This window comes from Pipra filicauda, unplaced genomic scaffold (genome assembly GCF_003945595.2).
Source record: "Pipra filicauda isolate LSUMZ 115617 unplaced genomic scaffold, ASM394559v2 scaffold49_size4853605_pilon, whole genome shotgun sequence".
Lineage (NCBI taxonomy): Eukaryota > Metazoa > Chordata > Aves > Passeriformes > Pipridae > Pipra > Pipra filicauda.
In genome coordinates this window covers 134,547-161,665 of record NW_024104642.1, presented here as the reverse complement: position 1 = coordinate 161,665, position 27,119 = coordinate 134,547, and the positions used below count along the sequence as shown (strand labels likewise).

At 39.3% G+C, this 27,119-nt stretch overlaps 1 protein-coding gene across 1 annotated transcript in view; it reads left to right on the top strand.

Annotated features, from left to right (window-relative positions):
• The window catches only part of LOC120324336, a 105,065-nt gene that overhangs the window by 16,333 nt on the left and 61,613 nt on the right, over positions 1–27,119 (top strand). Inside the window, exons 3-4 of the mRNA XM_039386675.1 lie at positions 2,132–2,243; positions 17,502–17,562. Of these exons, the coding sequence (XP_039242609.1) occupies positions 2,132–2,243; positions 17,502–17,562 (173 nt within the window). The remainder of the gene's footprint in view (positions 1–2,131; positions 2,244–17,501; positions 17,563–27,119) is intronic.

Sequence of the window (27,119 nt, the reverse complement as noted above, 5' to 3'; positions counted from 1 at the left end):
TCAACCTGTCTCAGTTTGGGCAAAAGGGAGTAGAAACCTCAGTGATGATAGTAAAATTGTGTTCTGTGTAATTTTAGATGTCAGATTGAAAATCTACTGATCATGGATAATTTTCAAGCATAAGTCCGGGCCTACAATTATAGTGGCATTTGTGCTTAGAAATCCTGACTTCACTGTCCCATGAATGTGGATTTAATTCTCATTACTATCTAGATAACCTCAGAATTTTTGGTTTTGATCTTCCTACACAAGATGCTAATCAACGACCAGATTCTTTTTAATTAACCCCTTACTAGGACTTTTTTTTTTTTTAATTTAGGCAGCTTTTTGTTTTATATATCCCTAGAAACTTTTACATTTTTGTGGTTTAATTACATTTAGAATAGAAAGGAATTTTCATTTTCCAGGGAAAAGGGTTAAAACAGAGTTTGCACCTGAGAAAGGGAATTTAATATTATGCCTATCGAGCAGCACTTGATAGTGATGAAAATGCCAGAATGCCTGACAGTGGTGTATTCTGTTGCCACCAGTGCCCCATTAGGGAACCTTTCCAGGACTCAGTGAGCTCCTGAGAGCTATATTTGTTTGCAGATTTTTCTTTCTTTTTTATACGCTTTTGCCCTTCCTTCCCGTCCCTTTTTTTTTTTATTTGTGTCTTATTAATTACCCCCTAGATTCTAAGACTCTTAAATACAGCTCATCAGACTATGACTATACACCAGAGAAGCATTTGGCCTCTTCAATTTGTTCAGCTTCAAATTGCCCCCACTGTCCAAACAGGCAGCTGGCTATTGATGTGGTGTGGAAAAACCTCAAGGAAGCAACCTCTCCTTGTGAGCACACCACAGGAACAACAAGTGTCACAGAGGCTGTTTGCACAAGCTGGAAATGTTGCTTCTGCAGTTTGAGATCCCTCTATGGGCTTGGTACCTTCTTGAGTTGCCCTCCAGCTTCTACAACACTTTTACTGCAGTGTGCTACTGAAATTACTGTTACTGTCAGAACTTGTTTCCTGCTGGTTTTTTTAAGGTTCCTGGGCACTACTAAGACAGCTGTCAGACTCTTGTTGTACTGAAAATCTCCTTGCAAATATTGGAGATCTTGTACTTTGTTTCAGTTGTCTGCTTTACTTAAAAACCTGCTGTGTGTCAAAACTAAAGGAATCCTTTTTTCCCCCAATATGCTGATACTTCCTCGCAATTGTGAGCAGGACATAAACCCATTAAAAGCCTTGAATTACTTCTTAACCAATGTTTATACAATAGCTCAATACAAATTATGTTTATACAATAGCATAACTCCAAAACTGTGCTATTTTGACAAATATGTATATGCTGTGGAAACCACAGGATTTGTGGGAGGAGGAGATTGCCTTGAAGAAGAATCCAGCATTAACTGGCCATTGGTTACTGAGATGGTACACAAACCTCGGTGTCAGATTGGCTTTGTTTGTTGCTACAGGAGGCGTGGGCTGCTGAATGTTTTATAAGGAACACTTTTCTCAGTTGCATGCTTGCCTGGGGGTGGCCTCGTCTACCATAAGCACCTTATTCTTGCTAGTCATCCCTTCAGGCTCAGCATGCTGGTGTAAGGCAAAGTGAGAAAAGACATCGGCAGACCACAGCATGATGCACCTTATCAGCAGTGGCCAGCAAATGAGCTCAAATCAGCCTTAATTTGTAAAAAGCTTACTAAACTAGGACTGGGCTCCTCAGGAGACAAGTTGCCTCTTTCTCACCAGCTGAAATGATGAGATACACCAAGGGCTGCTGTCCTGGATCAATTGAATGTGCTGATGCCCTGACATTCTTTGCAGACTTCGGACGTATTTAGTATTTAGGGTATGTCTCCGTATTGCTCTATTTATCCTGAGCCTCCTGGAAACCATATGTCTGTGACTCATGGGACAACGAGCCTGGGCTAATCAGCTATGTTGACAGGCAGGGTGTATTTTATTTGGCTTACTGCAACCCTAATGTGGTCGTGCAGTTTCCAGAATAGCTTGTGTGGATATGCCCATAATCAGAGCAGCTTAAAGTGACTCTGAATTTGTCTCTGTCCAGTTCAGACTGTGTGACCTTTAAAGAGACTGTGAAGCAATAGCTCTTCCTTTTTCCTCTCTGCCCCAAAGGCCAATCCAGGACACGGAGGTTTTGAAGGGACACAAGAAAAATAGAGCCAAAGTAAACATCAGCAATGAAAGAGGAGAGGAAGAAACAAAAATAGCAATGGAAATCTGTCAGGTACAGAGAAGGCTCTTTTTGACATACTCTATTTCTTATAACACTTAGCATACGTTTAGTTAAACCAGTAAAAACAGACATTCTAACCCTGCATTTATGGTATACTCCTGCTGGGAAGATTATATTCAACACTGGAGCTATGGCAAATCAGAATTGTTTTGTAGGAACAAAGGTATTTTTTAAACTCTGATACATCTTACTATTTGTTCTCAACTGAGTTCATGTATTAAAAAAAAATGGAAAAAGGCAGTGTGAGCATGCTGCAGGTATGCTACAAAGTTGCCTGGATGACTGACCCTCCCTATTTGGCTGGCTACTTTCTGAGAACATGTTGAACACATGCTCTGCTGCCGTTTGAAGGCCCCGTGAGAGGAAGAAGCTGATCGAAAGCTCTCAGTTATGCTGAAGTGGGTGGCCAAAGTGCTGGAATTGAACAGCTACTATGAAACCTGCTGAACTTTGTTGTTTATAAATTATTTTGCATGCCATCTGGAACAAGAATGGTGCCACAGTTTACAAAAGCTGTAGCTGAGGTTCAGGTGTGAAATATTATTAAGTGATTATCAGATTTTAAAGGCTTCTCTATGGCTTAAAGACAGATTCTCAGGTTAGAGAGGTTTTAACTGAAACACACTGCTAGCTTTTCTTTCCTTGCAGTGTGTTTGTCTATGCTACATTTGGGTCTCCCGTTGAGTCCTTACCAATACCCAAGAATACTTCTGTGATTGAGTCTAGGGCAAAATATCCGTTAGATAAGAGTACCACCTCCATGGGCAGGAGGTGGTAGCTGTCCAAAATATTTCTCAGAAAACCTTCCTCTTGTGCATGAATGGTGTCAAATATGAGATTTTTTATGTTTCAGGTAGAATGAAGCTACTCAATACATGAACCCATTTCCCAAATCTTGCTAAAGCAATCTAGCAATTCTGGTTGGGACAAGGGCACAAGGACCATGCAACATGGCCAGACTGTAATTGGCCTTCTGCTTGCTTGACTCGATCTGTCTTTTATGGACTTTTCCCTTGGTAGCAGAATGGTGTCCATAGGTGCCATCTGGGTTGGATGAGGAGACTGGGCCATATTTAGGAAACAAAATATGCTTAAATAATTTTGTTGTCCCCAGCTATGGCCTCACCTGGATCAGTAAGACCAGGAATCTTTGAACTTTCCAACTTTCTGCTATGAGTATGAGGGGGATTTTTACCACTTTTCGTAGTGAATCCCTGTTTAAAAAAGGCATAGGGCAAATGTGCTGTGATGGTGACTCATGTCTTTACTATGTGAGCAAGCAGGGATGTAACTGAAATGGCTCAATATGTGGGATGCTCAACATATGCTGGCTGGGCATATAATGGGAAATGTCACAGGAGAGAGACTGCAACACGCAAACCTGGTTTGTACATGGACCTGATGGTGTGCTGACACACACCTTTTTAATTAGGTGCATTACAGCTTAAGCTCTTTCTGGAAAGTTGGTAGTGAAGGCAAAGAAAATTGAAAGTCTTATAGATATCAGTCAGGTATAAAACATGGATTAACAACTGGAACAGATATTAATAACAAAAATACAATCCACTTGCATAATTTTTGTAGGAGTACCTTTCTCTTCTGTTGAACTAGGTGGAAAGCTTATGTGCTTGTTAATGTGAAGCAGATGGCTACGATTGGAAAGCAGCAATAAAGAAGGTTTTCTGGTCAAATTTTTTATAATGCTGAACGGGCAGTTCCCTGATATGACTCTATACCTCATTAGTTGGCATTATATACAAGGAATTAAATATAACTTGCCTTGCCTTGCCTTGCCTTGTGCTATCTGGTTCAAATGCAGTCTCAAAATTTGATGCTGTTGCTTGAATTAGTGGTGTTTGTACTTTGAGTGTGTGACAGTTTCAATATGTTCTTATTACAGCTTCCACACATTAATACCCTATGAAAAGGTTGCTAAAGTATTATAGCTACTTTTCAGACTTCAGCTTCTACTTTCCTCTGAAAACTTACATTTGTGTGCAGGGTTTTCTGTTCTGCATAAGATGCTAAGGAGAAGATGGGAACATTAAACTCAGAACTATTAAAATCAATGGAAACCTGGGATTTTGAGAACAGATGAGGATTGACACATGGTTTCTGATTGCTACTTTGTCCCCTTACTTGTAGACCTACAAAACAGAGTCTTTCTAGCTTCCCTGACTATCGCTTTTTTCCCCCATATGAGTGTAATTTTAAAGTGTCTAGTGCTGTGGAATTCATTCTGCAGCCTTCTGCTCCATCAAGGCACCAAATAGGTCTCCCTTGCACATACACAGTTATTTTCAGAAAAACTGGGGGAACTTACTAGCTTTGAGACTCTGGGTCCTTTGTCAAATGTGTCTGAATTTAGTCAAAAAGTTCAAAAATTGCTGGAAACGTGGGCAGACAGTGTCCATATGTGCACACAGGTAATGAACCCATAGGCTTTGCGTGTGCAGGAACACATGTACCTAGTGCTGCATGTGCTTTTTTTACTCTGTACAGTTGATGAAATTCCACCAGGTCTGAAAATTCAGTCCTACTTCAAGAAATAGTTGATTTGCCTTCGTTCTTTATTTTTTTTTCCCCAGGCATGTTATTTGTTTATTTATTTTGCTTCTCTCTAATCCATCCTTATAAGTGGTATAAGAGAAATGCTGACACACTCTTGCCTTTGCCATTACCAGTGGGTGCTACTCTAAAAGTATCTAATGATTTTAATGAATTTGTGCCTGAAAGTTGGACACTGAAGCTGATTTGAAAGCATTCAACAGTGAAAAAAGGAGAGGCCTCTATTGATATCTAGTCAAAAGTGAAGACTTAGCTGTAATTATTTACAAATCAATTAATGGACCTTTCCTCTAACACCCTATCAGTCAAAGACTGGCTAAGAGCAGAGGAGAGCATTGATAAGAATACACCATGAAACAAAATCAATTGGTTTTTCTCATTCTGACAGAAGTGAGCTGTACACGTGTATTAACCCAGAATGCAACAGGAAAATGTCCACAGGCTGGAAGATAACCTAATTTTTTAAAATCAACATTGTCATAAGAATGTTTCGTAACTGATTGTGAGATTAGAATTTATGTAGCAGCCTGGTGGTAAAAATCAAAACAGTTTTTGGTGCAGTGTCACAAACTCTTTAAAGCTAGGTTAGCTTCCTCAGCTCTGGAGTCTGTCCTTCATGTCAGCTAATTTAAAGGAAGTAGATATACAGCATGAACTTTGAGATCATGCTTTTATGAATGAGGTCATATGATCCTCTGCAGTTTTTGGTAATTGTTGGTTCATGTATATTTCTGATTCTGTAGGACAGTCATCAATATTTTTTCTCTTTTTGAAAAAAAGTTTTTTTAATTAGTGTGTTCTTGTATACAAAATCTTTTGTTTCATATTTGTTTTTCTGCATGTGAAGTTGTGATGTTATTCAGACCGTAATCCTGGTTGTAGTATGATTCTGCACCCCCCTCTAAATCTTAATATTTCCTCCAAATGGCTGATGAAAAAAGTCTGAAGCATTTCTGTAATTATCAGTATAGCACTAAGATACTATTGCGGTGATTTAATTAAATGATGAAATTTAAGACTACTAGTTTTAGCAAATATTAGTTCTTTGTGTGATTACACAATATGAAAGTCTCAACAAATTTCCAGTCTAAGTTTTTTTCTCTTTGCACTTAATGGGAGTAGTGCTCTAATTTCTGCGTCCAGCTGGGCAGTACATATTTCACAGCCTTATGATTAGCATAACTTCATTCCACTCAAGCATTCCTCATCAATGTGCTCCAGCTTGAGCTCCACAAACAGAGCTTTCCCCAAGCTGCTTTTGGGAAATCCTTGTGAAAGAGACCACTATGCTCATGCTGCCACTTCTCTCCATCCCTCCAACATGTTTTGTTGTTCCTAGCTGTAATATGCTTTTCTACATTTCTGCAGGTTATTTTGCAAATCATCCAAGGAGTGTAGCAGTTGCTCTGCTTGTCTATTCAATTCATTTTTCAGCCTAAGATAACTCTAAAGATTGTATCTCCTTTGAGATTTAGTGCAATAACTCTTCCTCACCCAGTAGTAAAAATAGGCACTGGTGCGTACAAGGGCAGGAATACCTGAGAATTATTTAAATAAGCAGCAGGCCAAACCTTAAAGCAAAACCCAAAGAAAAAATATTAATCAAAATCAGGATTATCAGTAATGTTTTGTGACCAAGACTAAAGGTCAGCACAGTAACCTTTCAGTAATGCATCGTGCAGTCATGCAAAAGACCTGGTTTCTGTTCCCAGGCTTAGTCTGAACAAACTTGTGTGATTTGTTTAACCTCTACAGAGAGAAAGCTTTGCATTGCTTATCGATTTCAAGGGTGACCATACAGATGGAAGTATGTGCCCTTTTGGTCCTGAATTGGAACAACAGTTCTTGGGAGAACAAGTTTTTAGGGACTTTTAAGTGCTAGAAGTATGCAATGAATGTTAGAAAGAAAGATATGGAGCTCTGTCTTTTAAAACATGTTAATATTATAAACCCTTGAAAATGTAAAAGTGTATGTAGTGAGTCTGACAGCTCCATGCTGAACATAAGGATTCCCAGAGAAACCTGCAGTGCTCCAAGGGACTCTGTTTGTACCAATAGAGATGCTTAAGTTTTCAAGCTACTTAAAAGAAAAGGATTTTCAGGGGGGAAAAAAAATATATTAAAAGAAGAAAAGTTAGGGAAGCTGTGGTTGCCCTGATAACCATAACTCTGATATTAATTAATGTGGCAGTTGCTTTTAGCTGCTGACCTCTTAATGTTTCCATCTACTTATTTGCAGTAATAATTTAAAATTTCTATAATCTCTGTTTTAACTTTATTTTGTATTTATTTATCTTTGATAGTTTTGTTCCCATCCTCACTATGTTGTTCAAAGACAAACTTTTTCCCTTCTTTTCTCCACATGTTCATCTCTCCTCTAGTGAGGCAGAGTGAAAGGGGCAGATGAGGAATTGCAGAACAGAAGTCAACATCCTAGCATCTTCCCTGGAATAAATTCTTTCTAAGAAAACTGTTGTCTTGTCTGCAAGAACCAGAACCCCTCATTTAAACTTATTATACTTCTCATATAACAAAATCACACGATGACGTAGACAAGTAGTAACATGAAAAAAAGCAAAATAGCTGTTGTTTCCAGCTCATTTGACACAAACTAATTTTTTTTCAACATCAAAAGAAGTCTGTTTATGGTTTCTGGCATATGTCATAACCTTGGCATTGGTTCAGAAGCACACTAACATTAGTTGGGATTGTGACATGCTTCCTGTTCTTTCTCCTTAAGATTTGGCCCATGGTCGTGGACTGACATACCCATTTTAATGCTTTTTATGATATGTTTTCTAAGCAAGAACCAATTCTCTTCCAGGAAAATTTGACATTGGGTAAAAACAAGGTGAGTAGAGAAAAAGGAGATGAAAGTACAAAGTTAACTTCAAATCACTGCCTGCCACCATCTTGAACTATTTTTTTCACTTACCTTTGGGAGAGGAACAATTAGAAATAGCACAGCAGCAGTAATCTGCAGTGACTATCTTGTATGGTAGAATTTTCCTTGGAGGTATATATGTTCTAGGTGATTTACTTCTTGCAGCTTAAAAACATGTTATTCTTCACATATTTAATCCTCTTTTGCCTGTTGCTTCATAGTAAATATTGTGGAAAAAACCCTTGTGCCACTGCAAAAGAATTCTTTTGAAGTATGTATTCAAGTCTTTCTACTTATCAAGTGTTCCTCTTTTTTTCTGTGATTTCTAAAACACGAATTATAGGAAGGGTGCTCTTACTGTCTACTTCAGGTATTAGATGTAGCTGTTGCTTCTTAGTGCAAATTTAATAATCTTAAGTCAGTGGAGAAAGGTCTTTGTCAGTTTTAATTGAGGTTAAATAGCCTCAAAATAAATGGTGTAAGTAGTTAAGAATGAATCCCACTAAAAGCAATTTCAAAGTGCTAAAAGGAAGTCTCCCAACTACATCTGTATGGAATAGAGTGTTTTTCAGTCAAGTGCAACAGTCTTCCTTTTTCTGAAGCAAATCTTATCTACTGATGGTTTTCTTTAAATTTTTCTAATTTAAATCTGTTTTATGATTAAAATCTTCTATTTACACTGCACTCATACAGAGTCATAGAACCCCAGAAGGGAAGGGGCCTTGAAAAATCATCTGGTCCAACCTCTCATGAGAAAGGAAGGTGAGATTATCTAGCACCCTGTCCACTTACATCTTGAAAACCTCCAGCAATGTGGACTCTGTCAGGTCCCTGGGGATGTTGTACCAGTGAACAATTCTTCTTGCTATAAAAAGCTAATTTCTTATGTTTAGGAGCAAGACAATGATAGCTAATGTTGAACGTGTGTTTTGGGGAGATTAAGTTGCATATTAGAAAGACGTTCTTCACCCAGAGCAGGTTGAGCACTGGAACAGGCTCCCCAGGGCAGTGGTCACAGCACCAAGTCTGACAGAGTTCAAGAAGTGTTTGGATGATACTCCTGGACATATGGTGTGACTCTTGGGAATGGTCCTGTGCAGGGCCAGGAGTTTGACTCGATGATCCTTGTGGGTCCCTTCCAACTCAGAATATTCTGTGTTTCTGCTAGAGCTTCATGTGTGTTGGAGAGAGATAGAGGAATTTCAGTGGAAGCGTTTCAGCAAAGTTTTGTTAAGGAGGGTTTCTTCTTTTTTTTGGAGTGAAAATAAAAAATCTGAAGATCAAATCTAAATCTACCATTGTTGCTTCAAAAATAGTTGGACTGAGAAAGTTCTGCCTTGGCTTCACTCAGTGTGAAATAAATCCTTAACCTTTCAACCCCCCAAGTATTAAATAGTCGGACATCAAAAGTGTGTGTATATGAGGCATGTTTAGATTTACTTTAAATCTGTATCCTTCTGACACATATCATGACAACATCAAACTCAGATGATCAGATGGCTCTCTGAAGCTCAAAGAAGTACAGTTTGCATCTGCAAGAGAACAGTCTTCTTTTGTAATAATTATTTTCTCTGGCTTTTTCCCCAAATTACTAAGAGAGTGTAAAACTTCCAAAAAAAGTCTAAAAAGCATCTGTGCCAACAATCATCTTATTCCATATTTGAGCACCTAATTAAAGTATTTTGGTATCCAAATTTGTAGATGAAGTCAACATTTGGGGGGTTGAACTAGATGATCTCCAGAGGTCCCTTTCGACCCTAACAATTCTGTGACTTTTTAATTTCTGTTTATTTCTGATGCAAAGGATACTGGGAATCCAGACACTGGTATTGATCACTTTAATTTGCTGTCCATGCATCAGGCCGCCTTTTGACAGACTTCTAATTTTATAGATTTAGATCTGTGCTTGCTCAAACTCCTTGGTTTGTCAAGAACATTAAACATTTTTGTAAATAATGGTAATTCACATTGAACACTCTGGAGATCCAGCATCTTGATTTAACAGCCCAGGGAAGAAATATCACTGGCAGCAGGTTGGAAAAACTTACAGCTTAAATACCATACAAGTACAAACTGGTATTGGGTGATGGCAACACCTTTTCTCTTCTAAAAAATGAATTAAGGAGGAAAAGTCTCAACTATTATACAGCTTAAAAAAACCTGACACAAATGATTAAGAATAGCTAGTATTTTATGAAATCTCTGCAAAATTGTATTATGTTTAACATTTTAATATTCGCTCAAAAGCATAGTCTAGCATAAGGATAGTTTCAACACAAGGGGAACCAGCTTTCTTTTTCCTCCAAAAAATTTTCCTAATGGTGTGTGTGTTCCATACAATGTTGCTACTAGTGATAGAAAAATTGTTTTGCTTTACCCGAAACCCATTTGGACATGTTAGCTCTAGATCTTAGCTTCATCTTGACTGCTCAGCTCCACTCAGTGACAGAGACACTAATACAGATGTAGGAGATGGGAAAAGAGCACAAGTTTCTGGAAAAAGGAAAAAAAATACCATATGAGGGGAAAAAAAAAGGTAGAAACTGAAGACAAAGTAGAAAGCAAATAGGGACTATGGAAAAGCTGCATGAAGGAATAAAGGAAAATTAAAAGTTCTGATAAAGTATACCATGGGCTACTTGTCATTTGGGGTCAGAGGAGTGTTTAAGTTGCTTATATATGGACTAATAGGCAATGGTATGAACTTTGATAGCTTGAAAAGTGGAATTGAATCTAAAAAACATAGAATAGATCTTTGAGTTCAGGAAAGTGTTACGAACTCAAAACAGTTTAAGGATTACAGATCCTCAAAGTTGCTGACATGTATATAAATGTCACTTCACAGAGTTTGTATAGCAATCCCAGTTGTCAATATTACAGGTTTATTTATTGTTGGTTTAAACTTTAGGGAGTAAACTCATCAGGCAAGGGTGGCGTGCCCTTTTGTCACTCATCATAGCCTTGCATGGGGGGCAAAGGAGGGAGACTTCTGTGGGGTCAGTGCAGTGGTGGTATTTGTTATGTAAGATTATTCTATGTTGTTGCACTGTCAAAATATAAGAAGATAAATGTGACAGTTTACCTACAACTGTGCAGTGTGTTTTCACCCCACGGGACTGATGTAAACAGGTGGAAGGATATGAATGTTAAGATAACAGGAGGAAAGGAGCCCAGCACAGAGCTAGTACCTTAACTGTGGCTGTGGGTATACAAACAAATTAGTGTGGGGTGAGTTCATTGTAAATTCATAGTGTTGGTTACTGCCTCAGTACGTGCGTTTGACCTATGGTTAATCTGAAGTAGCATGAGGTAGTTCCTGTGCACCAGAAATGCATATCTGGGCAATTCCCCAGAGCACCTGCTGACCTGTGAATTCACTAGCTCCTCTACCCTGTGCATGTGCTCCCATCATGGCAGATAGAAAAATCAACCTGGCATTCCAATATGTTGCATGAATTGAATGAGCGAATATATTTTAAATTATGTCTTACCTGATAAAAACATAGTTCTGTCATGACTACATAATTCTGTTTTATTTTTTAAAATCGTGAATCAACACTAAACTTCAAATGCAAAATAGGCAATAAGGCTGGTTGGTGTACGCTCGGCTGTCAAAAACTGGTTAATCTGGCTTTGGTCTAGCTCTTATTTTGTGCCCAGAAGTAATTTTGTAGACATAAATTAAAGCATGCAAATACCTGTTTGATCTGAGACTGCAGTAGGCAATTTTGAATCTTCTCTGTAGCTATTTCCTTGAGGTGAGGAATGAAAGAAGAGAGGGATTTAGAAAGTAAGCAGTTAGTGTTTTATATTATACAATGACACTGTGCCAGTGTAATTTTAGGATCAATCCCTGCATTCAGAAAATTGATGCACATTGTTAGTTGCGCCTGCACAAAGGTCATGATCAGAAGATCTCTTATTTCATCTCTGGACAAGTAGATCATGTTGCCTCATGACTTTCAGAGTTTTCTGTCCCTTCTGACAGTTTACCTGGGGATTCCTAGGGATGAGTACCACTGGTAGTGTGATCTAGTTACCTAAAGCGAATTGAAAGGTCTTAAATGCAATCACTGTATGTTTTTGACAAATGTCATTATTTAAGTATAAAGGCATGAAGGAATAAATTTTCAAAGCATTGCCTGGAGGATTGGTTGTATTTCTTTCTTTGTAGTGAGAAGAGTAGTACATTTTATACTCTGTCCTGTACTTGAGAGAGCTCAGTAGACGAGATCTGAGGGCTTTTGAGTTTAGAAAACTTTGTTTTAGGAGGTCCAGGTTGAACTTTAAAAGCTGTGTATAGCCCTCAAAGCCTGGCCTGCATATTCACTTTCCTTATCATTTCAAGGTGAGAAGAACATTTTTTTGCTCGCAGGCTTTTCATTAATGTTGAAGAGAAATCACGAGAACAATCAGCTCTCATGATGGTCTGAACTTCTTTTGGTAACAATTCATGTAAATAGGTGTGCATGTGCAAGCTAGACATAGCTTTAGGGCTGCTGTTAAATTGTCAGTGTATATGCCAGTAGCATTAAAATTGTACAGCTCTGACTTATGCACATCATTACTGGTTGTAGAAGTAACATTTAAAAATACCACTTACTCTTTCTGGAAGTAAGGGGTAGATGTCTGATGGGTGGACTGTGAGTTTGGATTTGGGGGTGGGGGGAAGTCATAGAAAACCAATCTTCTTTATTTCTTATGAATGGTTTTCAGCTCAGGATTGCTCTTAAATTATTATGCAAACAACTACGCGATGTCTCTTAGCCAGCTGTGTTAGCTGCTCTCTTTGAAACAGGTGTGCCATGCAAGTCCGTCAGATATGGAATCACAGAATAATTTGGGTTGGAAGGAACCTTTAAGATTATCTAATCCCAACTCTCCTGTCTTGAGGAGGGATACCTTGCACTAGACCAGGTTGCTCAACACCCCATTCAACCTGGCCTTGAACATTTTCAGGGATGAGGGTATCAACAGCTTCTCTGGGTACTGTTGCAGGGCCTCACCATTCCTACAGTAAAGAAATTCTTCCTAATACTTTGTCTAAACCTAATCTCTGTGTCAGTGAACTCTCTTGGTGTGCCTTTGCCTGATTAGTAGTGATGCTTGCTACTGCCTCTTTTCATCTGGTTTAAAACAGAACTACTGTAATGCAGGTCCTCTTCATTTCAGAAGACGGAAATACAAAATAAGCTTAGTCTCATTTGCCTGAATATAGGGGACCACAGGAAAATAGAATATTTCTCTGCCCAACACACCAAGAGCAAGAGCTACTTGCAAATTGCTAAAGGAATCAAGGGCTTCCCAAGTGAAGGCTGTTGGGTATTAAGGAATCTCAGGTGAGCGGCCATGGCTGATGAGATAAAAACTAAACTTTACTTGATCGCTGTTAGCAACGAATGACAGACCTCAGACATGCCAAGGTTGTGGTTCAATTCCCATATGGGCCATTCACTTCAGAGTTAGACTTGATGATCTTTGTGGCCCCCTTCCAACTCAGAATATTCTGTGAATATCCTGTATAGTGTGGTTACACAACTGTGAGTCTGGCTGACCTGGTTACAGTCTGCTGGCTGGTACCCGGTGCAATGAACTGTGTTGATTCTGTTGCACTTTTGGCTGGCAGTGGAAGAAGTGACAAGTTCAGCTAGAGACATGGTTTCTAACCGTAGGAATGCTTTGTTCATGGTGACAGCTAGAGGTGCTGGGGCATCACATCTCAGAAACTGGTAGCATGGGAGCAACAGCTTTCTTTCAAGCACTGAGGCAAGCAGTGTTTGCCACTTGGGACTAAGCTGCTGTAAATCACAGTGCCAGACTTACAGAGGTCAGTGATAGCTGGGGCACGAGGGAATCATGGCCTTGTGTCCTTTCCTTCAGAAGAGCCACAAAGTACTGGTGGCATGATGTAAGCAAACCCTGTCTGTACATAAATGTCTGCAGTGCACATACAGCATGGAGAAACTACTATTGGAATGAAGCAGTGAAGAACATCTATTGATTGCACAAAATATACCTGTTTAAGCAGCAGTCAGGGTCATTTGTCCCTGTGATCCTTACAGTAGAATTGTAAATTTCATAGCTTTTTAAGAAAATTTTCTGCTCACATTTATGTGTTTAAGCTATTTTTAAGGTAGTCTGTGTGGAATTACACAGTGACCTAATCTGGGGAAATGAAACAGATCCAATGCAGCAGCCTGGGAGGGAAGTGGAGAGTCAGTGTTGTTCCCAGGGAGGAGAAAGGGAACTCATTTATGGTGGTTGCAAGCAGTGCTGCTGCTGGGGAAGATGATAGTGCATGAAAGGGGATGAGGAGTCAGGGACCCTTCCGCAGGTGTGTTAAGAGAGATGAAAAGACAGCATGGAGGTAGAAAGAAAAGACTGAAAGAAGCAAAACAGGGTGGGACAAAAAAGTGGTAGGATAGGCTGACTTCCCTGCCCACAGGGCATGAAGGTATGGAGACACTTGCTGGGCACACATGGGAGGCCTGGTGAAGAGTTGCATGCAGAACTTTGTAAATAAATACTCTGGTACGAATATATGTTATTTAGTGTCAGTGGTGACATGAGAGGTTGCTGCAGTTCAGTGTCTTCAGAGATCACAGGTTGGGCATACAGTCAGTACGCTTGGTTTAGGTGCCAGTGAAATGTGTAATGCTACAGAGGAGTTCTTTGGCTGTTCTTACAAGGTGTAGATAGTAGGATTTTAAGAAAATATGAATTAAAATAGATGCTTTAGCAGTACTTTCAAATGCATAAGGTCTTTGTACTTACCTGCTGAAAATCTGGGTTACAGAGAATCAGGGTAAAAGAGGTGTTGAAATCCTTGGGAATAAACAAATAAAAGTCTAGGTGAACATAGTCCTGTGTTTAAATCAGAGGTTGTTTATTGCAAGGTTATATCCTCAAAGCAGCTATTCACAATAGCTTGTTGTACCTGTTCTACAAGACTTTCTGAAAGAAAAATCAAGATATGAAGCTTTCTGTTAGCTTGCCAATGTTTGTTTCATGCAGGAGCCCTGCATCTTTACACCCTGTTCTGGGAGTCCTTTTGCTCTGAGAAGGGATTCTAATATTCTCTCTTGATCAGGAATAAATCCCATTGAAGTCCAAAATAAACGGGAATTTTTTTTATTCCCCCCCCCTCCTTTCAGAAGCTGGGAGTTAGGAGGAAGGGAGAAATGCTAGAAATTGAGAGATGTTAAGAGTGGGCTTTAGAGCACATGTTTAGCTGTAATCGTTCCTATACACTCGTGCATCTCTATCCTTTTATTAGCAGCCCTCCATGAAATGTGGAGATTAGCACTAATCGTGCGGAAGTGTTTAAAAATTCAAGCAGTGACAATAGGAAGTGTCAGACAGTAATGGAATAAGTATGACAAAATTACAAAGACAGCAGCTATTCATTAATAAATTAGAACCTCACAGGGTTTTTTAAAACTGAAGGTGTCTAATTTGGAAATGATATTCTTCTGGATGCAACTTTATAATTTCCCTTTCACCATGTTTGGTGGGGAAAAAGTAATCCCTTTTTAATCATAGACCAAGTCATGTGTTAATACTCCCCACTGCATATTCAGAAGTAAATTTAGTATGAAGAATTGAAACCATAACCACCTCCAAGGAGCAGGTGGGCACCTACAGTAATTACCCCTGGACACGGAGCTATGACGACGGGGTAAGAAAGAGAGCGTAGAGCAAGTCCTGGCATACAGTGCCTTTCTCATGCTCTCTGCTTGCTGAAAACAGTAGTGTCATACATGAGGTAGCCAAAACATGATGTAAGAAAGGTCGAGCTAAAGCATATGTCATGGTTGGGTAATTTTGGTGGTGTTACTGCGAGGTTTGGGGTGGTGCTTCCTTGATGCACAGCCCAGCTCAGCTCTGCGCCTCAGTGTACAGTGCTCTCTCTGCATGGAATTCCCTGGCATAGGGCTGTGACTCAGTGTTTGGCAGGGGATAACCCCACCTCCCCCTCCTTTTCAGGCCACTGCACACAGAACACCACCCAGATCTCTGTGTTCATGTTTTCCATTTAAAAGCACTCAGGGCCACCCAGTGCTTTGAGTGAGCAGCTGTAGTAGTGGTTCTTATATTGGCCAGAGTGGGACACTAAATATGGGTGGCCTCGAGTTCCTCAGGAAAGAGCACTTTCTCACTATTTGGAGGTGGTACCTATTGACTGCCTTTCCAGCTCTGCTGCCTGAAATACTTTTCTTCTACTTCCTGTGTCTGCAGATTTGCGTGTGTTCTATGGTCTTGAAAAACTTCACATGGGGGAAAATCTTTTGAATCTGCTGCTCTGCTATAGAGAGACCAGTGTAATGAGAAACAATTCTCTTTAAAAAAAAATTATTAAATAAGGTCCCTTGTTCTTTTCTCCATCTCCTGCCCCTTTTGCTCCCTCCTCTTTCCTAGCTAAGGACTACAGGTGACTCTTGTACATAATACATATTTTCTGATCAGTCCTCTGAAGGCTAAGTCCCCTGTTCTTTCATACAAGAATGCCACTTCTTTTTTATGAACTGAGCTTATTAACCTGTCTTTCACTTTGTGTAAATTGTAATTAAAATATATGAAGAATTTGACTTGCAGTGTACCCTTCTGGGGCTGTTGTGGGGTCTGCCTTAGCAGCATGTACCAAGAGCACACTGAAACTTTTTTTTTTTTTTTTAAAGAAACCTTGGGTCATTTCACAGCCATTTGTGCAGCCATGTCAGGTACTAGTGTAGACCTCTGGCAGGAAGTGCAAAGAATGAGCTCAGATCACAGTCAACTCTAGCAAAGTCAACACATTCCTGATCTCCAAATAGCTATTTTATTAGGCAATGGTTTAAATACTCTTCCCCTCCTTTATGGGAAAATTGGTGAAGAAGGTAAAGGGAAATAACATCATTTGTGACCCTAATTGAAATATTACTAGAGCAAAGTGAAAGTTTTTGTTGATCTGTGTAACCCACAAAGGCAAATGTGGTGGGAGACCAGGTAGGCTGCTGGATTTTAGAAATTTGAGATAACCAACTGGTGAATGATAATTTACCAGCAATATTTGCAGGGGGCTTTACTTCTGTGGTGTGTTTGGTTTGCTTTTTGTTTGTTTTGTTGTTTTGCTTGGGGGTTTTGTGGATGTTTTTCTAATTTACTTTTAAAAGTCAAGCTATCTTTCTGTTATGATGAGTTATGACTCTTAGTGTATTATATGGCTGAATCCTCCTCCAATGCAAATAAGGAGTTGATAGAATTATTTTACACACCATTATTTTTAAGCAAGCTTTATTGTTGATAGCTGTGTCTGTGATACAGACAGATCCGAAGCTGACAATTTCCACTATTTTAATTTAATTATTCAGAGATGTTGTTGTTGGTTTGTTTTCTTTTTTTGTGTGTGTGTGACCTATCTGATTATCTCTGCTTCTGCCTCTTTATACTGCATTGCCCACGGTATGCTTTTTGTAACCCTGAATTCCTAAACTGAATGGTAAGGCTCAGTGTATTTGCCATTGTAATCTCCGTATTGCCCTACTTTTAATCTCCCCAACATCAAGATTTTAAAAGCAAGACTGATGTTTTGTTGACAAGGGAGTGGAAAAGAAGATATATATATGATATATAGACTTCAGAGTGGCCTGTCCATATGTGTAAAGTGCTAATTCATTCACTTTTGAGGGTCAGAGTTAGAGGAGGTCTGGGTGGGTGCTGATTTCTTATCAACATCCTCTGGCCTTTGCTCCACTCTGTGGCTGAGGGTATTGTGAGCCAATGCAGAATTTAATGGGGGACGTTTGCCTTTTCTGTAGGAGGCTGAACGTGGTCTTTTGCGATGCCTGTGTCTTCCCAGATGCAACAAAACCGAGACTGGTGAGTGGCTCTGGACCAACTTGTCATTTCAGTCGAGTTGTGTCTTTGCACTCAAACAGTTTCTAGTATGTGCCTTAATTAATTAAATAGTATAATGTGTCCAAAGGAACCTCCTCCACCTCTTTCCTTGGATAGTGGCTTGCTCAGATGATTTTTCATTTAAAAGCCCCAGTAAGACTGCTTCTTTTGATACTATTCTTTTTCTTTCCCTTGTGCAGGGTAAGCCAGCTTCATTATAAAGGCAGTGTAGCCGGGCAGTTTCTTATAGCTGTGGGTAAATAGCGGGACCTTTGAGCTGAGCCATTCCAGATGACCTAGGATGAATCAGGCTGCATTCCTAGCCAGGGCACCCCTTTTTCTAAACAGATGAAAAGCTGCCTTTTAAGCACACTCGCTTATAACTTGTTTGGGTGCAGATGTTTTGCAGTGTTGGTTTTTGCTATGCTGAGAATATAGCATAAGGTTAACAAAATATTTAAACTGTAACATAGTCACAGGCTGAGTGCACAAGGTTTACTTAAGGGAGGAGAGTGCTATTTATGGAAAGCGTGTGGTTTGCTTCCTCCCCCCAAAACAGGAATGTTTCTTTGGGGTTTGGCATGCTCTTCCATACAGTATGCAAAAGAAAGAGAGGAAGGTTTTTGGGAACTTTCCATACATTCATGTCCATTTTCGCAGCCCAGGTGTGGAAGTCTTCTGATATGCATTCATATTTTACCCACTAGGTAAAATATGTATTTTTAGTCTTTTACAATCAAATGAAGCAATTTTCTCCCCTTTATAGTAGTGGTACATTGATAATCTGAATTAAGTGCAAATTATGGGAGCTGACTAGGGGAAAATGAGAAAAAGACATTACAGCTCTCACAAATGCTTCATTATACTAAACTGCTGATTTTAAAATTCATTTCATTGAGTTTAAAGTGAAATGTTTAAAGGAAGTGTGTGTAACTGCAAAGGTTACCACGCTGCTTAAAAAAAAATTTTATGGTGATATGAGATACTTGGTTGTCATTGTGTCAATTATGGCTCGTCAGGCAACATTAGTCTTTGATGTCTGGCATTTGAGGAAGACAGTTATATGAGAGAGTTAAAAGGCCCTGGAAAGTATGTTTGTTAGTGGTAGAGTTGAGTAAGATATTCAGCTCTGACAAAAGATCTTTACAGTCCAATATTGCCAAGAGAGGAAAATACTTTTATGACTTGAGAAAACATATAAATTCTTTACCTAATGTTGGGGGATGATTGATCCAGCAATGACCAGTCCAGACATGGGTCTTTCAGAATAGCAACTTGATGTGCAGTGCACAGTGTTGTAAGCTCTTGCACAGAATGCTGCATGCCCTAAATTTAGGAACCCGTGCTTGTCTCCAAGGGATGCTCATCCATTTGAGCAGCATGTCTTGTGCAGTGTGGGTTTTCTGCCCTTCCATGAGCTTAGGAAGCAATTAGCTATCAAATGCTATACCCATATTGGAGGTTTGAAACCCATAGATTTTTGTTCAAACCATTAAGCTCTTTCATCTAATGAAAATCACTTTCTTTTAAAAAGGAAAACATTAAAACAAACAATAACTATTTTTTTTCCTAATGACTTTTTTGATCCAAGAGCTTTCAGAGTGCTTAGCCTTGCAACTTCAGATTTATTTTTTTTTTTTAAATTGCTTTGAAAAATCACAGGATGTTTCTGTGGTGAACATACATCTGTGCTGGCTTTCGCTGAGCTTTGGAAATAGGTCAGGAATTAAAGCACCGGCTTTGTGGTTCTGAGGAAAGCCCTTAAGAAAGTCTCTCAGACATTAGAGGGTAAAGAGGGGTCATTGGAAATACTGTTTGACCATATATAGATGGCACGGTCTCTCTTGTCTACATGCATGTATGACTATATACAACCACATATACGTATGAGATGTTTGAAAGTGGTGCTCTTCCATGCTTACTTAGAAAGGACAGATTGCTGCAGGACAAAAAAGAGGTAGTCATGGGAAACCATTAGAAAGAAATTCTCTGCCTTCTTGTGACAGTGGTAACTCCTTACATGCCTTAAGCTCAGCTACATGTCCTAAGCTTAGTCCTATTGTTTCGTGTATCTCTGTGAAAAAACCAACCCTGTGTGAGGCGTGCATTCACTGTGCAGTTGCATTGCCATGGAAACTGGCACCAAACCTCATTCACACATCGTGCCTGGATAAGGATGGATGGAGGTCAGGCTACTGACGGGCCACTGATGGATGGAGGTCGGGCACTGGCATCTGTGCTGTGCTGCCCTGGGGTCTTTTGCAAGCCCTCCTAAGAGGGAGGCAGTGAGAAGAAGGATGGTGTCTTGCAGAAGGGAAGAGGCAAAAGGTTGTCCAGGCAGCAAAAATGGCCAATGAAGTGTGAAAAATCAACCATTTTGCCCTGCTCTCAAATATTCCTCTTTTGCTGCAGTTTGTTAATTTAGCTTTTTTGATTTCAGAATAATATTGGAAATGAATAATTACTGCAATACTAGTGGGAGGTGGGTCTCAGCAGGTCTCAGCAGAGCTTTGGGTCAGTGAGGCGTGCACAGAAGGAGCAGTGTGTGAAGCACAGAGGTGGAGATCTTGGCATAGGGGTTAAACCTGGACTTAATTTCTATAGGGTTTTCTGCAACATTAAAGAAAAAAAAGTTCAGAACCTTAGGCAAAAAAACCCACAAGTTAAAGAGAACTGAAATAAAACAAAATCCAACCTTTGGGGTAAATGGAATTCCCCAATCTTTGTCCATCCCTTCTTGCTAGGAATATTATAGCAGGGTTACCAAATATGAGGCTTTTTCTTTTCAACATAACAGAGGAGCAAAAGAGAAATGGGATGAGAGGTGTTTTTGTTTTTTTTTTCTCCAAGACATTTTTCCTTTCTTTTGGCATAAGCAACTTCTTCCATCTCTCCCTCTGCCCATTATTTGCTAGACCTGTGGGTGGCCTTTAAACAACCTTATCACAGTGTAGTTTTTGCTATCCTAAAACATTAATTTCCATGCATGCTGTGTAGGCTGCTTGCCTTCATGATATGCACAGTATTTCCCATCTTCTGTTCCCAGGTTAGGGAGAGCAGCTATTGCTTTCTGACCCCTCTTCTTCCCCTCTGCCCCCTCCCAGAGCCTCGGTGTGCACTGAGGATGCAGCACAGCTGGGAGAGCCCCCCAGTCTCTTAGTACCGCCTTCAGATGAAGGAAGCAAATCACATTTCCAGATGCTGTTATGAGGTCCCTTTTCTTTGTTGTGGACACTGCTGGGTGTGTTTTACTGGCAAACGGTTAGCATGGCTAAAGGGTTAGAAACCAGAGCATGATACAAACCTTGGATAATGCAACCAATCAGTGCAGCTTTAAAAGTTCTTCTCCCTTTCTGTACCTCCTGCTCTCTTTCCTGGGCTTGCTGAATCAAGCCAAACTGGCTGGTATAGGTAAAATGAATATATTAACAAAAAGTTTGCTGTACGTTTGTTTCTCCTCCTTCTTCTTTCCAAGCAACCTGTGGGGCCTGTGGGCAACGTGCCATGCTGTCAAAATATTTTAAGCATTAAGCCATTTCTTTGGGAGTTGGTATTTAGCTGAAGCTATATGCACTTAATCTCTAAGTGCTGTAAATTTATTTTTTACCTTTTATTACATAAACATACTTTCAAATCTGAGACCTGCCTTGCATAAATGTGCAATAATACACTTAGTCTTGGCCCCTGAGAGGATTTGACTGTAGTCAGGTGGTTGTTCAACAATTTACCAAGGGTAAATTGAGCTCCAGTGCAAGGTGAAGGCCCAAGCTGGCTGGGGGAGCTGTACTGTGGCTGCTGCTATTTCTCTCCTGTGTGTTTCCTGCAGCAACTCTGCTCCGTGCCTTTTCCTGCAGGGGACATGTCAAGGACACAGTGCATGGAGGCAGAAAGGGGAAAAGCAAAGCTTATGCTACTTATGCTGTTCCTTGGCAAAGCAAACTGGTGTTTTCAGGAGGCTCTGTGCTTAGTCACTTTGAAGTCAAGTACAATATGCTTGTCCTCATAATCTGGGATCCTTGGTGGCTTCATTTCAGATCCTATGTTTCTGTGAGAAACCAGGTGTATGTAACTCCTTTATCTCAACATCCTCTGATGCTGGTCATGCACATGGGATGCAGCACATGTACATCTCGAGCTGTGGTCTCTTTGCTCTGTACCCCTTCATGTCTCCTCTGCTTGCCCTCAGTTATGTCAGTAATGATAAAATGAGGGTGATGACAGTTATTCAGGATTCCTCACTATGCACGTGTGTCAAAGCCTACCACAATTATCCATCCCCTATGATCCCAGGCAGCAGGATGACATCATTGCCATGAAATCATTGAGCTGCAATACCATATGGGTCCAGTTCCAGGATATTCGAGCTGTGTGTGGCTTATTGTTACATACGTGGGTAATTGCTAACTGCATCTTCAAGTGGTGGTGCCCCAAAAATGAGTTGCTGTCATTTTCTTTTTGATTAGTCTCCTCTAATTGAAAAGAAGTCTTCCCTTGAGGAAGGTTTTTCTTCATATATTTTGTTAGTGGATACTTCCTTTGATTTATAAACTTACTTCCCTAAAGAGATCGTAGAAAAAAGAAGTGGACTGACAAAGATTAAATATTCTTACTAAACATGAGGCTGACAATGTTCAAGTTTTTTTAAAAAAAATAAAATCTTAAAATCAATCTTGTTTCTGGTCTTTCTTGCAGCTTTTTAAATGTCACTGCCAAGAGAAATGGCTGCAGTAGTGTATGAAGTTATGGAAAAAACAGAGCTGAATCTCTTTTTTTTATGTTATTGTTATTATACTATCTAGTCCCCTCTTTTGAAAACATAAGTCAGAGAAATGTGTGCATGGAAGTTCAGAAATAAACACCCGGACTCCTTTTAACATTAAAATACTTGGAATATATAAAGATTACCTCGATAGACATGCTTTGTTCATTAAATGAATCAATGAAATTTGGCATGCTTCTTAAAGAGGCCTTTTGCCAGTCATTTCCCATATTCTTAGCTCATGCCTTTGCATAATGATTTAATCCATGGTGGGCAGGAATAATTTAGCCCAATGATGAATAATGGTAGCATTTGTGGTCAACTGGTCATGACATTCTCATTTGAGCCTTTCTCTTTGGGAATTGCGTCTTCGAGTCATGAGATTTGCAGTAATGTCAGGAGCGAGAGCAGCACAGAGTCAGGCTGCATGAGGGAGAAAAGGGACACTTGTTTTACAGGGTCCACTGTGTGTGTGTGTGTGTGTGTGTGTGTGTAATTAAAAAAAAAAGCTTTGCTTAAAGTACTGGTAGCTTTACAATCATCTCTTTGTGACACTCCCTCCACCCCCAAGTACTTCTGTGCTTTAATCGACGTATGTCTGTGCACAAGACCCACTGGAATCTCAGTGAGGGAAAAACAACCTGTAGGAAAGGAGGTGGTGTGAGTAGAGAAGGGAGGAATTTTTTTGTAGCCTAAAATAAGCAAATGCAAAAAAGAGCAGATGATTTAAACATGTTGGAATCAGACATGCTACCCCAGATTTGGATCCTCCTTTGCAGAGGAGGAAGGTGAGCACGTTGGTAAACCTGGGGATCATGTTTAAATTGGGACATGATGTAAACTGTCATGCCAGAATGACCTACTTTCATCATGCCTCATCTGTGTCCGTTGTTTCTAAGTCCTAAGTATTAGGTATATATGAAGGTTAAATATATAGAGAAAAATTATTCATTGGTAAGTAGAAAGGGATGTGTGAAAAATGCAACTTTCCCCACTACAACTGAAAACGGCAAAGATACTCCTGTGGGTATGTACTTGTGGTAGGTGCATATAAAAATAGTCTGGACATTGATTAAAGGTGGGTTTGAAGTACTGTGATCGTGCTAATTAGATGTGTGGGATGTATCTGCTTTGTATTGAAACAAAAAATGCGTTCACAGGAAGACGAATAAATGGCAAAGGAGTATCTGTGGTTAGAGGGAGAAGAATTATTAACATTCTGATGACTTTTGCAAACTGAAAGTCTGGGAAGTTGGTTGTGGGCTAAGAAAACCGCAAGTACTCAGGTTTATTTTAATTTAAGTCTCTCAGAATTTGTTTAAATGTGTGAGTAGATTTCTAAATATTGTGGCAATAGAAGAGCTGACACTATTTCCATCCTTCAGGTGTCATTTACAGGACACTGGAGATGGTTGAAGAACCAGAAATCTACACTGTTCTTCTGTAGTGTAAACTACTGCTGAAAATCATAAGGAAGAACAAGAAACTTGATTTACAGTATTGAATAAAGTAACATTAAGAGAGCATATTCCACCTTGTCACATGTTACTTAAGAGATTCTGACAATATACACAAAGCAACTCCATCTTAAAAACTGACGAAAGAAAATCATGTCACATCTGATAGTGTTCTGATGTGTTCCGTTACTTGTGAATTTCTACATGGATTCTTCACACACAAAATAAATTATTATAAGCAGCAATGGCCTTATTCAAGATGCCACAAATAAGGTAACAGAAACATGTCAAAATTGTACAGTTTGTGCTGAAGTGTAACTATTCTACAGCAGCTGAAAGGGTTGAAGCTAACTTTGTGCATCCGAGGTATGTTATAAATTCTTAGTAATAGCAACTCCAGTATTTGACCTATGGTTTCAGAGCAGTTTGGAAAAGTATTTTCACACAGTACATGCCCAATTTTTTTTTTAAACTATCCTTTGCATTTCTTTTAGTCATGTAAAAGTTTGTAACCAGAGACTATAGACCAATCACTCATCCAAAGTAAGCAGCAACGTCAGCTGGAACACCAGATTAAACTGCTAAAATATTTTCTTTCATTCATTTGTATGGCAGTGCTGTATAAAAGTTCCAACTGAAAGTGAGGACCCACGTTGTTTTATTTTGTAGAAAAGCAGAGTGCAGTGTATGGCGAGAGCACAGAGAGCATACAGAGATTGCACACAGTAAAAATTTGACCTGAGAAGAGTTTGGGGAAGAAGGAGTAGGAGTAAAGGTGTTTATTTTCTGTTATGGTTAAAATAAAAATACATGGAATTTTCCTTCAATTCCTCTGACTTTGCTTTTTATTTGAGGAGAAGAGTGTGAGAAGCTTGATTTTAGTCTGGACTAGCCTAAATGAGCTGTATTATTTTGAGATTCTTTTACTTTCAGGCTCTGTAATTTGGTAGTCTATGATTAGAGAATTTTGCTGAATCATACCCTAGAAATAGCAAACATTCCCTTGACAAACAGCATCAAAATCTTTATTGACACCATGAAGCACTTTTCTTAAGCAGGTAATTTAACTTCTCAGAATAATATCCACAATGTTGGACAGCAATATCAACATGCACACAATGGGTAATTCAACATTTAGGATGAATTCAGAGCTGCTGTAGTGGGTTTAACTTCTTTGAAGTCAAATGATTTGCACATGCCTGTGTCATGGGCAAGTGTAATCTCTTCAGCTTTCCAAAGCTGGGTTGCTGAAGATACTAAGGCAACTGTTTTGGAAACATACTTCCTAATCATAGCATTCCTTTTCCAGTAAGGATGTGGCTTTGATCAATTATTTACTTGACCTCAAACATATTTACACTTTTCAAAACCTTTCTTTGTTAAGTTTGAGCCCAAACTGCACGTCCTTGGTACTGGCATCTGCAGAAAGTCTGAGAAAAGTGACTGCTGCAATTCTGTGCAGCTCTGCAAGATGAAACAACATGAAGGAAACAATCATGATATTTGAATTTTCTGTCTCCTTTTCTTTTCTGAGTGCTCACTGCATTAAAATACCCTCACCAGCAACCCCCCTGAAGTTATCAAATGTCTCAGCTTTGTTTCAGTGTTTAACCAGCAGTAAAATATGTTTTATTGCTTATATATTCTTCCACCATAAAGCTCACCATTTAAGTAAATCACTTCAGTGTTGGTTTATAGATGACTCTAAAAAGGAGAGGTGCATTTTTTTTGTTTTGTTTTGTTGTTTTTTTAATTTTTTTTATTTTATTTTATTTTTTAATTACAGTGACTAGTGGCCAGGTATGCACAGTAACATTTGGAACAAGCAGAGACCTGTACTGCAGTTACTTGAGGGGGGAAATGTACCCGTTACCCCATGAGTAATGCAGCAATCCACGTGCCTTGCTGCTGAAGACCAGCTGGCTGCAGTGTGCTATCAGAGCTGCTTGCCAGCAGGCATGGCTCATTAAGAGCCTAGTTGCAGGGTATAACATCTTTGCAGTCAATTAACAATTCTGCTCTTTAAAAAGGTCCAGATCCTTCCTGATTCAGCAAAGCGCTTCAATACATGTTCAAAGTTAAATGCTTGATTAAAGTTTTGTGTAATAAAGATGTGAGGTCTTGTGCTTGAGGTTAAACAGATAGGCACATTCCCAAATCTGGGTTGGACATGTTATGGTTCTTAGAGGTTTCCAGGAATCTTGAATATCCTGAAATACTGACTATGCTGATTTCCAAGCTGACTGTAACCTACAGCTGAAAACCAAAACCATACCACTTCTAAAATCTGTATCTGGTCATCACTGATGCTTTTCTAGTCAAATAAATTCTAGCAGACTCTTCAAATTTTCATAACCGTAATATAAACAAATAAAAAGAAATTACACAACCCTCGTCTTCTGGAAATGGAGAAAAAAGTATATACATTTGATAAAATTAATTTATTATTTGAAGAAAGAAACAATAAGAGTAATTGAATTTTTATGCCCTTCCTGACTAATATTTCTCACTGGACAAGATTGTATTTTGTAGCCTGCTTCCTGTGGTCAAGTAAAGGGATGGGTATTAGGAGAAACAGAATCCAAGCTTTTGCCTTAGTGTTTTATATAACAATGAGTACTAATTTCCCACACTTATTTTCTGGTCTATGACATCTGCTCACTTATTGTAATACCCTACTGATAAATCATTGCAATAATAGGCAAATATCTTCGCTCCAGTTCAGTGGGTCAACAGAAGAATCAAAGATAATCTCTCACTGATTGTGAGTTGTTTATAAACAACAACTGTGCTGCTTGTGGATTGGGTCTAAACACCTTACTATGAGATCTAGGCTTGGTATTTTCTGTAATAGTATGTTGAATTGTCATAGCTCACTGCTTCATCTTCTACAATGCCTGATCTTTTTATTTCCCCACTGATAAAATGCAAAGTTCCAACTGACTGCAATGAGTGTAGATTCAAGCCCCAAATAATTTTAAATGCAACTTGTTGTGATTAATTGGTGAAGTATGCTATGAATGTGGATTGTTCCATTCTTCCTCCTATTTACTTAGTCCTGTTAGAGAACAAGTTGAAATAAGCTTTCGGGTGTATGTGACACTTTACTTGTGTGTTTTTAATTTTTGTTTTCACTTTGATTTGGATTGGAGTAATATTTTGGTTTTACTTTATTGTTTGAACCTGAAACTTAAAGCCAGACAGCCAAAACAAACACATTTCCTGTACAGAGACTGTCTAGAAGTAGCTGTAAGGTGGGCACAGCACCCTCCTGTTAAGGCACTGAGATGTCATCCATCCCCATGGAGCTAGTGCTAGCTGCC